Source organism: Simochromis diagramma, unplaced genomic scaffold, assembly GCF_900408965.1.
Source record: "Simochromis diagramma unplaced genomic scaffold, fSimDia1.1 OVJJ01000816.1, whole genome shotgun sequence".
Taxonomy (NCBI): Eukaryota; Metazoa; Chordata; class Actinopteri; order Cichliformes; family Cichlidae; genus Simochromis; species Simochromis diagramma.
The window spans coordinates 12136170-12151024 of NW_024386908.1; the positions used below are offsets into that span (position 1 = coordinate 12136170).

The 14855-nt window shown below is 40.3% G+C and overlaps 1 protein-coding gene and 1 long non-coding RNA gene across 5 annotated transcripts in view; one reads left to right on the forward strand and one right to left on the reverse strand.

Moving 5' to 3' along the window:
- Positions 1–14855, reverse strand: part of anks1b (ankyrin repeat and sterile alpha motif domain containing 1B) — a 264035-nt gene that overhangs the window by 127404 nt on the left and 121776 nt on the right. For all 4 annotated transcript variants that reach the window (XM_040035435.1, XM_040035437.1, XM_040035438.1 and 1 more), the window contains one exon: positions 14631–14762. In XM_040035435.1, the coding sequence (XP_039891369.1) occupies positions 14631–14762 (132 nt within the window). The remainder of the gene's footprint in view (positions 1–14630; positions 14763–14855) is intronic.
- On the forward strand, positions 5210–10475 carry LOC120735780. Its single transcript, XR_005696351.1, has 2 exons — positions 5210–8379; positions 9513–10475. It is a non-coding gene; the product is annotated as an uncharacterized LOC120735780 (long non-coding RNA).

The window sequence follows — 14855 nt, forward strand, 5'->3', positions numbered from 1 at the left end:
AAGCATTTTGGATCTATGTTTTGAAAATTGAAGCATTATCATTACTATTAGTAGGAATGTAATCATACCAAAGGGGTTTTTCAGTGGGTCAGATTTGCCAGGAAATGCATGAGATTGCTCCAAAGTGCGAAGCTGGGAGGGGGCAGTACTTTAGAGCGAACGAAGATAAAGCTTTCCGAGTTACTGTTCACTTCCAGTGAACAGAGGTCCAAAACGAAACAGAGACAAGTGGAACCATTGTCTTTTTAAAAGGAAGTGTCAGAGTTCATAGGAAATTCAGTTGTGATCTGAAAATAAATGACTCGCATGGTAAATTTTGGTGGGAAAAGTTATGAATAATCTCAGCTACTGTCGCCATTGTTCACAGGAACAACGAGGATGTCATTCTGTTTTCCAGAGCTTTTGAAACGCTACGAGCGGAGTCACACTGATTAATAGATGCACTGAAGAAAAGCATATGACAAAATCTCCAGAAAGAAATAATGAAAGCTTTGCCCCACTAGCATCTGAAGGGAGGAAAAAACAAAATGAAAAGCAGTGATGGTGAAAACTGAAAGAATGGCAATAGTTAGAACTGTAACTAAATGTATTCCTTAAATGAATAAAGGTATAAATAATCAATAATTGTATTGAAAAAGACCTATTTTTGTGCTGTAACTTGTGCTATACCCTTTGCTACCAGGTATAGCTACATTTCTCTCTTTCACTTCTACATCACCTTTTATTATTCCTGTTAAATCTCCAGCGTCCACCCTGGCTGCTTTGGCAGAAACAAGGCAAAAGAAAGGAGGTCAAATCTGACAGGTGTAATAAAAACCACAGCTTTGGATAAGACTAGAAACAGACAGCGAAAAGAGAAGGGAGAGGAAAACACAGGTAGATCAAAAGGACGCCAGGATCCTACTCAACACTTACTTTGGAGTTTGTGTCAGCGAATCCCGAGGAGATGAGCACGAGACAGAGAGACAGAGCGGGAAGAGGAAAATGACTTTGTGCTCAGGAACGGAAGCAGAGGAAGTGGGAGTGCGGTAAGTTAGGAGAAAGGATTTCCTCACGCGCACAGACGAAAAATGCACAGAAATGGGAGGCAACTCAGACAACGTGCTTGTTTTTTCTACACTAAAGTAAGCCAAAGGGAGACAAGAAAGCAAGCGATCCGGCTTCACTGAAGAGAGCAACAAACTTAAAGTTTGAGCAAGTCTCTCTACAGCACATGTCCCACCTATCTCAAACAGGACAGTCGGTGCCGAGAAATCTTTCGACAGAAGCCTAGGAGCACCTGAATGTGGAGATGAAATTAATCCGGCAGGGTGACAGCAGGTTTAGCTACCTGATATTCTGATGGTATCCTCCCGCTTGGCCCTGGAGGTGATGGGGGGGTCAAAAAGCTTTAAAATGTGGTCAAAAAGGCTTCACGCAGAGAAGTGTGTGCTGTGCCTCCAACAAACAGACACACTCGGTCTTCATTCATATCCCTCCCTCTCTCTCTCTCGCTCTCTATCTTAAAGGGAAGAGATAGGACAGAGAAACTTGTGTCTGAGCTGAACAGGAAGAGAGCAGACAAACAGAGGCCTCCTCTGGCCACTAATTAGCAGGTCGTATGCAGCTCCCATCCAACTGCCAGGCCAGATTAAACGTCTGACAGTGTGCGTTTTGGGTGTGTGTGTGTCTATGTGCCTCCACATGTGGCCAGAAGATTGTTTCTGATTATATCTGTGTAATAATGCAGTGCGGCATTTGTACGTGTCTGTCTGCTGCAGATACAGTTTGGTGGGGGTTTTATGCGTGTGTGATCATGTCAGAGCTTTCATGCATATTTTGTGTGTTTTTCTCTGATTGAGTTTACTCTCGTTATGTATAGCATTTGTGTGTGCGTGCCTGTTTGCATGTGCGCAGGCCTGATAACCCAACCAGGAAATGTGCTGTTGCTTCTGTTACATCCGAGGAACTTAAATCCCAAATCTCTCTTTTTCAGTTAAACCCAGCGCTGTACCACCCAACAGCCAATCCACCACCCCACACTGTACACAGAGTTCACAGGCCATCAGATATGAATAGACGCTATAATTTGCTGGCATTTCCTCATGGAGACCATTTGATTAGAAAGAAAGAGGAGGGGTGAACACAAGAAAGGACAAAGGACGCTCTGAGGGCCTGAGGGGTGCGGTCAGTAGAGGATACCAATAAAGAAAAGAGACAGAACGTGAAGAAAGATTAAGGCAGTTCAAAACTGAATGGGTATGTTCTTCTTTCTTGATAATCAAACATTGACCAAAATCCCATCTGGCAACCTGCAGAATGCTGTAAAAAAAAAGCTGTATTTTTATTTTTTTTAATCATTGCACAGGCACAATTGTATCCATTCTGTCAAAACTTCATCTCCATCTATGTGTTCTGTTGTGGGTTATGATTTGGGGGATTTGTTTCCCATACAATTCTACAAGAAAGCAATTAAGTACATCTCTAAAATTTCTATCCGGTTGTTAAGTCTGACGTCACTAGCCATGTCTGGACCTAAACTCCACTGCAGGTCCATATATCAAACGATCACTATGGCATTACTGAGAGTTGAAAAATTCTCTAAAGTCTTTCATCTTTAATAAAATTATCAGCGTTCTGCTCTACCAGGTGTAACAATTGAGTTTAACATCAAGGCATCCATGAAAACGGAATTTATGACATTTAACGGAGTTAGAAGTTAGCAGGAAGTTAGCTCGCTAGCTTCTATCTAAATACAATATAGCATGTCCTGACTGCGGGGTTTTGGAAACAAATTAAAACATACAGCTCTGTTATCATTTCCAACATAAATGACAACAGAAAACTAAACAGCAGTGACGTTTGTAGGGTTACTGAAGTTTGGCTAGCTGGTTTAAAATGATGTGCTATGTGACCGCTAGCGACACAGCTATGTTAGCATAATATAAACAAGCTAACGTTGCTGGATGCTGGATGCTGTAAAAGGACCAAACTTCAGCCAGGAGAACAACTGAGATAATCCATCCACAATACGAGGTTAGTCATTCATATACTGCTGCATGGGCTGGGCTGTAGTTACATCCTAAGGTTTTAAAAACTGAGCTTAAATAAATGATTAGCGGTAATAAAAGCCGAGGGTGGTCAACAGTGATCACTGACTGTTTTAGGAGCTTTTTGAGATTAAATAGAAGAAAATACAAAGCATTAAACATGTTAACAACACAAAAGCCATATTAAACGAAGACAACTTCAGGCCCGGAAGTAGGATTCGTCACGTCATCACTTAACGACCGGATTACTGTTTGATCTCGGGTAATCACAAAAATAGGTAAGGTATAGGGAGTATTTGATTGAGAATTAAAGGACAGAGTGAAATAAATCTGAAACTGGAAAATAGAAGAAAAGGAAAGAAAAAGTCAGAGGTGCAGGTTGGTCCGATCAGCGAGCAAGGACTGCCTTGCAGAATTGGATTTCCCTCCATGGCTGGCTAATCCCTCAAAAATCAGCTAGCTGAGCCACCCATGGGACACCGACACTCACTCCACAGAAAATTACACCCTTCACATTCCCCATGATGGCTACTGTATTGAGCAAAGCTCTAACTGCGGCTTCCCTCGGCTCCACGCTTAATCCCACAGACACGGCAACCAGCTGGAGCAAGAGACTGCAGACAGAGAGCCACTGCTGTGTGACCAAACTTTTACTGCATTTAACTGCAGGTCCCTCAACTTTGGAGGAAGTTCTGAAGCAACAAAAGGCTGCTAAGGTGAGTGTGCGTTGCGTAACGGTGGGAGAAAAAAAGTTTGCAGCAGGAAGCACATTTAGTTTGGAGCTGAAATTAACTTCCCAGTTATTATTTTATTTCCCATGGCTGCATTTACACAACCTTACTGATAAACCAGAAGCAAAAACTGAAAGCTGATATCCCATTGTTTTCAAAGCTGTTTAAATATGAACAGATTAAAAAAACAAAACAATCTTTAACCGCCTAAGACCTGAACTCTTTTATGGCATGCATTTTCAATTTGTCTTTGCTATTTGGGCTGTTTGAGACCTCATGAATGTAAAAACAAAGAATTATGTGATTTTTTTTTCCTGATTTTTGTTTCTGAGAAAAATTAGATCCACATTTTTACATTTCGATAGAACAGTGGCAGTATAATGTCCTTGTAAGTGGAAATCAGGCCCTTGTAGAGCAAAATTTAGTATTTTGGTCTAGACAACCCAAAATGTGATGTCCACATATGTGCACTCTAGGTCCTAGGAGGTTAATGTAGTAGTTGATTTAAAAGTCTGATCTTGTGTTTGTTAATCACTGGCCAATATTACAAACATTTAAAACTACTGAAAAAACAGAATTAAAGGCAATGTATATGTCAGCCCCAAGTGAGGCAACCATGCAGACTATGCCTGGTTTTTGCAGGGACTCATGGGAATGTTAATGTTGAAGTTGTCACGCTAGCAGTATTGTTATCATTCTTGCAGTGTTTGCTTTTTGATTGTTATGTTTGTGTGTAATATGTTTTTATGGCTGAGTGAAAACTGTTTTCTTCAAGCACAGGCCACCATGACTGAGGTTACCGCAGTGGTTGGAGACCACTAACCAGCCTTATGAAGAGCCACGAAAAAAAAAACATCCCTCCCAAAAGAAGGGCCATTGGACTTGACCTCTGTGAACACTTTTCCTGATCAGTTTATGAGCTCAGTCACTCATTTCGAGTCATACTGAAGGCTACGTCCACACGTACCTGAAAACGCAGATTTTTTCTATGCGTTTGCGCCTTTCGTCCACACGTAAACGGCATTTTCGGTCACTGAAAACTGAGATTTTTAAAAACGCCTTCCAGGGTGGATATTTTCGAAAACTCCGTTTTTGCATTTACATGTGGACAAGGAAAACGGAGAAAACGCAGCGTCAAAGGTGTGCGCATTTTTTTACGTCACACTGTGCGCCACATTATTGTTTCAGTGAAATGAATTTCTACAATGGCGGACTTACACCAAATACTGTTACTCTCTGCAGTGTTTAAATGCTTACATATACACACACAGTTACTGTCCCTCCACACAGGACTCAGTTCTGTTTCTATGTGCAGATCTATCTTTGTTTACTCTTTCCCACCGAGGCTTCTAGATTTCTGATTGGCCAACATTTCTACATGGTTAGGAATATATCGCCACCTGTTGCTTTGGCATGTTCCTAGCAGCGTTTTCCTTCGTTTTTGCGTTTACGTGTGGACAGGATTTTTTTTAAAAACAAAAACGGAAAATCTCCGTTTTCAAAAATACCCGTGTACGTGTGGACGTAGCCAAAGTCTATTTTGTAGATTTCCTGAAAGGAGGATAATCCAAGGATACGTTCATTGTCTAATGAAGTTGGACTAACAAAATGTCAGTTAGTAAGTGTGTGGTTTCACAGTCAGTTCACAGTCACTTCCACCATACAAAACAGGATTTTATTCACCAAGGTGTCATCACAGTACCTATGTCCATCCTTTATACTGCCTATCAGCTTGATGTTTGCTTTATTACACTTAATTTATTTTAGTGCACAAGAATGATTTTCAGTGCAGACCTAAAATGATGTGAGACAGGGGCACAAAGTAGTGGAGCCAGTGGCTCCTTGGCACTGGCTTCACTACTTGGCAGCTATATTGGTGAGGATATAGCTGTCAAACACTAAATCTTTGTATTCAGACTGAATTAGCAAACACTATATCCATTTAAAATCAGCATGCTGGGTTTGGTATGATGGTATACTAAGCAACTCCAACCTCATATAAATATATTTATGTAAAAATCAAGACATTCCTTTAACAGAGAGCGGTTCTTTTCCAGAAACTCATAATCTCCCGAGATTAGACCAAGCTAAACATGATGAAGCATCATCTGCAACTGCCTCACATCTCTCGACAAAGTTCATTCCCCTTTTTTTAGCTGAGTGTAAATCGCATAAAATGACAAATACCTATCATCATAGGTTTTTTTAGCATAACTGTGCTGCCAGAGGCAAAATAACAGAGACAGACGTTTCCTGCCAACATCATTAGCCCTCGCGTCATGTGGGGCCACAACAGTGTTTCGTATGAAAATAATTTCCATCAATATGTTACACAAATACACGGATACAAATGATGTTTGTTTAAATATGAACTCGGTACGATCAGTCATCTTATTTGCCTGTAAATCCTTCTAACCACATCTTTAATTCCTTTGTAAACAAGAACACAGAAAGCAAATTTACCCTTATCTCGCTCTGTCACCTGTGTGTAGGATTGTGCCTTAATCTCTTTAACGCGAGCTCATTTGAACTGGAACACAACATAATTTGCACACATTTAACAGTCTCTGCATAAGCGTACTGTGTTTTCAATGCCTTGCTCAAGGGCATCAACACTACAGGAAGGGTTGCTGTGCTGCACCGTATTATAAAACCAACACTGCAGTAAAAAAAAAAAAATTCCTGCTGGTGGCTTTTCTTTGAGCTTCTATTCCCCTCTCGGCAGCTTTCTCTGCCTTTTCCTGTTTACCTCAAGAATAGTGAGATATGTGATACTCCGACGGGATGTAAAACTACACACAAACAAGCGCACGCATCCACAGCACATCTTCATGGAGTCAAGGGCATTATAGGTTTGTGCCAGTCTATTTTAGGTGAAATATGACAGCACCTATATGTGTCTTGTGAGTTATTTTGACAGCCTATAGCTGCAGTCTAGAGGGGCATAACGCCATTAACAGGCACCAAGTGTAAGCACAGAGCTGCGTCACGTCCCATAGAGAGACGGGAGCGAGAGCGGGAAATGAAAGCAAAATCAAATCAAATTAAAAGAGAACATAATAATAATCAATTAGTCTAATTCAATGTTTTGAATGACAGAATTTCTGTTTTCAGCCAATTAAATGAATGATAATTAACTGGAAGAACAGGATTAAAATCCACAGAGCAAACAGCATCATCCGCTATTCACTCCGAGCAAAAATTTCTAACACTTTTGTTCACATCTTTGTCTCAATTCATACAATCCTCACACACACGCGCACACATTTGCAGGCACTGCAGAGTTTTAGACGTCTCAGATACGGACTGCAAGAAGTAATTATTTGCTTGATCGTTTAGTCTGCTAATTATTTTCTTGATAAATTAATTTTGTCTATAGTAAATATCAAGAAAATAGCCACCACATTTTCCTGGATCTATTACTGACTTTTAATTTAATTTTACAAGTCCAAAATGAGATAATTTAATTTTCCCAAAGGTTCTATTAGACATCAAACTTCAAATCTGAAAAGCTGGAGCTGAAAAAAGAAATCCTACTAAAATAATTAAACACATCATCCAAATAGCTGCTGACTATTTTCAGTTATGTATTTTTATCTCATAACTGGCACGCTCATTTTCCTTCAGGAAATTGATGTTTCCTTTCCCGAGCAGTTATGACTACAAGGTTTATGTGAGTGGAAGAGAATTATACTACTAGCATATACAGAATGGCTACATATTAACAGTTTGATTTATTACAATGATATAATGCAAGATTAATTAATTTTTCCATTCAGTTCAATTCAATTTTATTTATATAGCACCAACTCCCAACAACAGTTGCATGATATTGTAAGGTCAAGACCCTAAAATAATACAAAGAAAGCAACAACAAAAAACCCCAACAATCATATGGCCCCCTATGGCAACCAATCCAGCGACAGTGGGAAGAAAAAACACCCTTTTAACAGGAAGAAACCTCATGCAGAACCAGGATCAGGGAGGGGTGGCCATCTGCTGCGACTGGTTACTGAACACTTAGGAAAGATTGTCCTGTTTTGACTTTGTAGTCACATCAACTCGTGCTGCCCGAAGTCCTTATTAAAAGACTCCAGGTAATGCCACCAAGAAAAAAACTCTGTACTCTGAATTTCTGTAGTATTAGTGATGAGCAAGAGGAGGAGCATAATGGTGTGGGTGGAGTCATCTTTGTCTGAATGTGAATAAGACCAGAGAGATGCAATTTACCTAAGTAGGCCTCCAAAATGACCAAGCACCTGGGTTTCCTCATCACGCGCACATTCTTTGAGTCATCCGCCCTGTTGGATGGAATATGACCAATGGTTATGAGCGGAAAAATGTTTCTCCCCCAAATGGTTGGCAGTGGGCGAGAAATTTGGGGTTGAGTTACTGCCACTTCCTATCACTTGTGCTATAACACCACTAACGGTGGACTGTGGAATATTTAATAATAAAATTTTCATGACTGGACTTGTTGCACAGGTGGCATCCTATCACGGAACCACGAAGGAAGTAAATGAGCTCCTGAGAGCGACCCATTCTTTCACAAATGGTTGATTTTATACACCCAAGGTGATGGAAGTGACTGGAACACCTGAAATAAATCACTTGGATTGGTGAGTGAATACTTTTCAGTACCTTTAGTCTTATTTGTACTCATCAAATCTTATCACCAGTTTGTTTGCATGACATTATGATACCGCCACTTTGCCTCCAAGAAAAACTTCAAAAGGCCAGCTGCTGTGTGTGATTTATTTATTTATTTAAACGAAGCATGTCTAATTCTGCACGTAAGATAAAGATACAGTTTCCATGGAGCAACTTCAACCTTGCTTATTTTAAATAATTAAATATTACAAAACATTAAATAATCTGAAAAAGGTCAATGATCTTAAACTTTAAACATAAGATGAAAACTCACCCACTCACACAAATTCTACTCCCTCATTTAGATGCTTTTAAAGCTCTGCACATAATTTCTGCCCCCTCATAAACACTTGCCTTTGATGTTCCTTAGCACCCTCAAAGGCTCTCATGGCTGTCTGATCTGTGACAGCACAACACTAACCTCTACAAGCTGATATCTACATATGAATGCACACAATCTGGAGTCAACCAGACCAGAAGCTTATCCTGCACTTAGTCTCACGAGTTTTGACCGATCATGTCTGAGCAGGCTTTGACTAAATGCTGTTTGTGTATCTAACATGCAAATCATGAAAACATCTGCTCTCATACAACTGTTTAAAACATATCTGTAAAGGTGGACTGTACTGGAAACTGAGCCTGGATATCACTTATCTGGATATTTGCTGGCTAAGATTCTCTCATTTCTCACACAAAGACACCTTACAACACACATCTTAAAACTGCGTCAGCTGTGAGTAAAGCCCTGTTTCCTAAGAAAGAAAATTAGAGCTTGAGAAAGAGAAATGTAAGAAGCAAGTCTGACTAAGTGTGGAGGAAGAAAGTCAGACGGAGGAAGAAAAACAGGAAGGAAGTAAAGATGGTGAAATGAGAGGAAATAACCTGGTAGAAAGTCAGGAAACGCTGACATGTGCAAGTGTGTGTGCAGCAGTCTGACGCACCTATGCTGTTGGTGACTGAGATTTGTTAATGGTGGACATCCCACGCCTGACATCTCAAGAAAGTCTGTGTTGCTTGGCAACACTCCAGACCTCTCTCTACAGCATCTCTTGTCTTTCTTGCATTTCATCATTACCTGTCTCCCTTTTCTTTTGCTTTCAAGGTTGTCGCAAATGAGTTCTGTAACTTAATTTTAAAAAAGGTGACGCTGCGAAGGAAAGCCCCGCACATGCTTTGGCGTCAAACTGCGTTCACATGGAGATGGTCAGTGGAAACCTGTAGCTAGTGACGACAATTCTCAACAGGAGAAACTTCGTAATGAGGGAGTGAGTGCCGTCATGTGTGCACAAAAAGCACGCATGTGACAGGCAGCAAGGATATGCTAAATTCATTACCTCGGGCCACAAAGGTACAAGGTACAGACACACAAATATGTATAGACACACAAATATTAAAACATAGGCAAACTTTATTTCATGCTTGCTTAAGACGTGCAGTCTTGCACAAACATAGAAAAAGAAATAAAACGTCCGCAGCTGCCATTTAATAAAGGTACATATTTACTTTGCTGTTTTTGTTTCAGGGTATGACTTCACGTCAGATGGCTATTTTGGAAGCTGTGAATTGTGGGCCTGTTGAAATACTTCAAGCAAGTTTTGACATTAGAGATCCATCTCAGTAATGCTACAGGGCAGCTTTTTTCATTCCACTACTCATGAACCTTCATCCAACACAATGGACTGGCAGCTGCTGGGACTGGATGTGTTATGAGAAGTAGGGGTGGGTTTACCGATTAAAATTGGTCAGGTTAAACCTCACAAAATTTCAACAACCACCAAACAACTAAAACTGTAAATGAGAGCAGGTACATGGATTCTGCACAAATTCGTAAACATAGAGTGCGGACCCGCCGACGCATCAGAATTGGTGAGATGTCAGCTTTCTATGTTTACGTCTTTTTTTTTTTTGCACTAGATTCTGACGCTGCAGGTTTCATCATCCTCCAACCAAAACTGACTGAACCATCAGCAAAAGAAGATCCAAACTAAGCTTCACCTTTTGCTTCACATAAACATTGTCATGAATTCCCTCTTACTTTTGCTGTTTTGCTTCCACCACGATAAAATGACACGTCATGCACAGCTCTCCCTCTCTCTCGGTGTACTTCAAGAAGAGTGTCACATCTAAAAATCTCTGTTTTCTGCATTATCCACTTTCTTATTACGCACCAGTCTACCACTGTGTACAGCGCTGTCGGCCGCTGTTTGTTTTTTATTTTTTTAATTTAACTAACTTACAACAAGAAGGTCTAATTTCTGCTGTTCAATACTGAAGAAATGTAAACTTTTTAAAATTATGCAAAATTGCAAAATGCTTAGCTGTGTCTCTAATTAAACCTCTGTAACTTTGCTCTGCTTCAATTTAATAAAGTTACGTTGAAACCAAGCACACCATTGTTTTTCTTGTGACATTACCAATAAGTTTGATGTGTCACATGACCCTCTTCCTATTGAAAAAACAAAAGTTGTATCCAAGATGGCCGACTTCTAAATGGCCACCATGATCACCACCCATCTTGAGGAGTTCGCCCCCTCACATATACTAATGTGCCACAAACAGGACTTTAATATCACCAACCATTCCCATGTTATTACGGTGTATCCATATAAATGGCCCACCCTGTAGAATGAAACGGTAAAAGGTAAAGAGTTAATAACATTTTTTTCAGACCAGACTTTATTCGTTTTTTTGGTCTTTGTCCTGGTTAGAAATTGAGACAAACAGGATAGAGGTACATTTCCAGGCACTGGAAAATTACACAAGTTCCCATTAATGATGAGAAGGGTTTCTGATAGTTAAGCTTGAACACATGTTGTAAAAAAAATCTGTATTTCTCATGCCAAATTCTCGTTGACTCCTACAACTAGTATATATCTACACACCAATACCTGAACACTCCCCGGCATCTTTCTACCAAGCATCCGTGGTTTTTGGAGTGGTGAGGTGTCTGATCAGAGTCCAGAGACAATATCCACCCTGGGCACATCCTTGCTCACCCTGATACCACCTGGTGGCAGAGGACAAAGAAGTATCCCCTGCTAAACCACCAACCCTCAGATGTTTCACCCTCAGGCTTTACTAAGGTATAGCTATGAATTTAACAGTGTTGTTTTTCAGCAACATAATATTTTAAAACACTTCCATAAACCCTTCATTGCAGTATTTTACATTTGCAATGGCTAGCCATCCTGTTTCACAGAAAATTATCAGCCAACACTGCTTTTCCCCTCGGCTGTACTGACCTTTCAGGTCATTGTTTTGGTTTTCCAGCCTTTTGGATGCAACAGGCAGCTGTGTTCAACAAAAACTCTCCTGTGAGCTCTCCGCTCAGCACCAAACAGAGCTGCCAGGTCTGTTTGATAAAACCAACCCCATGGCTAATCAAACTAACCTATAATAAACAATACAATATAACACCCAAAAGGCAGGCACCTGGTGTTGGAGAGTATCACAAAATAGTTTGTTTTCTATCTAAGCCTGCATGCTGGAGTTTGGCTTTTATGATTTTTAGGATATATTGGCAATTTTCATACACAACACGAACTCATGGACAAGAAAAGTTCAACCTGCAGAAATGTGGGCCAATTACTCAGAAAACCGCAGACCTCGCAACCATAGCAGCCCTGGCACCAACAAAGTCAGTAACTAGCTGGTGAAAAAGGAAGCATATAGCAGCTACTGTAAAGAGCTGAAAGGAGCACTCTTGCCAGAAATTCAAAATGTAAATGTTGCCTTACACATTTCTCAGAGATAAAAATGTACATGTGGTTTGGCACATGACTGTAAACACTGTTTATATGTCAGTGATGCTTTTCCAGTTTAGATAGATTCATGCATTTCTTTTCTGCAAAACCCCCCCCCCAAAAAAATACTCTGAATCGGGTGCCAAACATAAGGCCCAGGGACCAGAATCAGCCTGGCAAAGATTCCAATCTGGTCCTATGGAAGGTTTTAGAAAATATAAAGGAAGACATTGCTCTTGGATTTGTAACTGTATTTTCACAAGGTTTACAGTTTTTTTTTCTACTGATCAAGACCTCCCCCACTGGCCATTAACACAATTTCATTTTAGATTTCAGTCAGTTTACCTCTTGCAATTTAACCCCAAAGAGTCATGCTTATAGATTTCTTTCATTTACTACAGCAGCATGTAGAAAAACTGAAACATGATGTTGAAATTGTGCTTCTTCATCTTCTATTATTACATTTATATATTTATATATCAATATTATATAGTAAGATTTAATAGATTCAATGTTTAGTTCAACATCTTTTCACTGGCAAAAAGCGGAGTTTCACCAGTCTAGCCCACATAAGATGAAAGTGGGCTGTATGTGGCCCACAATGTAAAATGAGTTTTATATCCCCGCTCGAAAGTTTTTAAATGACTAGCTTGATAGGGCTGTGGGAGGTTCCTGACCAGATTTCAATTAATCAAACACATCTATCTGATTAATATATTCATTTGCCTCAAATTAAACAATACACAGCACATGAATCAATTTTTATTTACCAAATATCTGATTTACATGTTTATATGAACACTCCCTGTATATATTAGGAGGGCAGGGTTCTTAGTCTGGAGGATATTTTGTAATCAATTGAATTTGACAACGTCATTTCTGCTGACATAAGTAAACCAAAGAAATATGAATTTTCCAATGAAGAATTTGAATAATTTTAATGGCATTAAAGTATATTGAGGGGGGGTTAAAGAAAACTTTAAATTACACCGTATTTCACTTTAACATAGTGCTTTAAGCGGTTTATTTTAAGGTTAGACTTTCTGTATGACTCATTACAAAAATCAAGCACTTTGACTGACAGCTTTAAGTGACAGCTGACAACCAGGAAACTAAACACTCAGACAAGTGACAGAGGTTAAAACACTACTGCAGACATCTAACGGGGGAGAAAGATGACATGGGGGGACTGGTGAGCACGCATGTTAGCAGATGTCACGTGGATTGATAAAAACAAAAGATTGAGATGTAAACGATGGCGGCGACTGCAGCACAGCTATTTTTTTTTTTAGATCCTATTAATCCTCTAAGGGGATGCAAATGCTTTTTTTGTGTGTGTTTATGTTAACTCTGTTTATCCACAATGGCAGTGGGAAAATCACTGCAGTGATAAGTTAATTATTCAGCAACGACTCGGTCCTTCTCTCCCTCTGACACTCTGTTCCTTCCACTTCTACTTCTTCAATAAAACCAGCGCGAGCACGCACGCACGCACACACAAATCCTCCCACGCAAGCTCGAGATGATGTCACACACAAAAAGCTGATGATACCGAATACGCTGTGTATACCCACATGCTCGCATTCAAAGGTTTAAGCTATCATGCACAGCGCATTAGTACAAACGCACACACTCGCCCAGGTGCGAACATCTCCAGGCGGTGTGCCAGTCAGGCCGGCAGGCTGCCAGTATACCAGACAGAGGGTCTGTTGTGTTGTAAATGTCAGATGTCCCGCTGTTTGTGCCAGCATGCATCTCCCTGCTAAGCACTCATTTAAACACACTTAATACACAGCGTGTGGGGCTGAGGGAGCCGGAAGGAAGAAGTAAAGATGGAGCGGGAATACTGAGAAGTAGTGTGAGTTTGGATCAAGCCTGCTTGTTCAGTAAAACCCTAAAAATCAAGCTTCTGTCCTACACAGCCTTTCTTTGTTGTTGTAATATGCCCATTTTCCCCCACAGGGATCATTAGCCTTTCATGTCCCTTCACTGTATCAGATATTTCAGCTGAGAGTTATTCAGAGTTCATGAACTACTCGTAAAGGTAAAAGGCTTAAAAAAAAACTGGAGAGATAGGGAGGATTTTCAGAAATGTATGATAAGGAGATGAAGAAAGAGGCAGAAACTGAGCAGAGTATTTAGAACTGCCAGGAGAGCCGGTCTCTCTAGTGACGGCTCATTCACTGCGTTCCCAAGGTAACCAGTGAAAGTATTCGCTCAGAACAATGGCAATATCACTAGCCTGTAATTTGTGTGTTTGTGTGTTGCTTTACTCTACATCATGTATGTTAAATAAGAATTGTGATGATGATATCATTCTTTGACTCTGTGCACACCGACACTACATTATAATGCAAATTAGGAGTCAAAACATCATCATCATGCAGTTAGAGTTAGTTAATTCACTGCGTGTGTGTGTGTGTGTGTGTGTGTGTGTGTGTGTGTGTGTGTGTGTGTGTGTGTGTGTGTGTGTGTACCTGCGACAGGCTGGAGAAGCCCAGGTTACGACAGCCATTGCATGGAGTCAGTGCTTCCCAGAAGCCAGTGGGACCGCAGCTCTTTTCTGCCTCATCTTCTTCCATGGCCGGAGGGAGAGGTGGCGTCGGCCGCTGTGAGCACAAAAATCAGAACACAAGTATATGATTGTCATTATAACAAGTAACCAATAATAATCAGCTCAAAGATTAGAGGGTGTTTGTGTC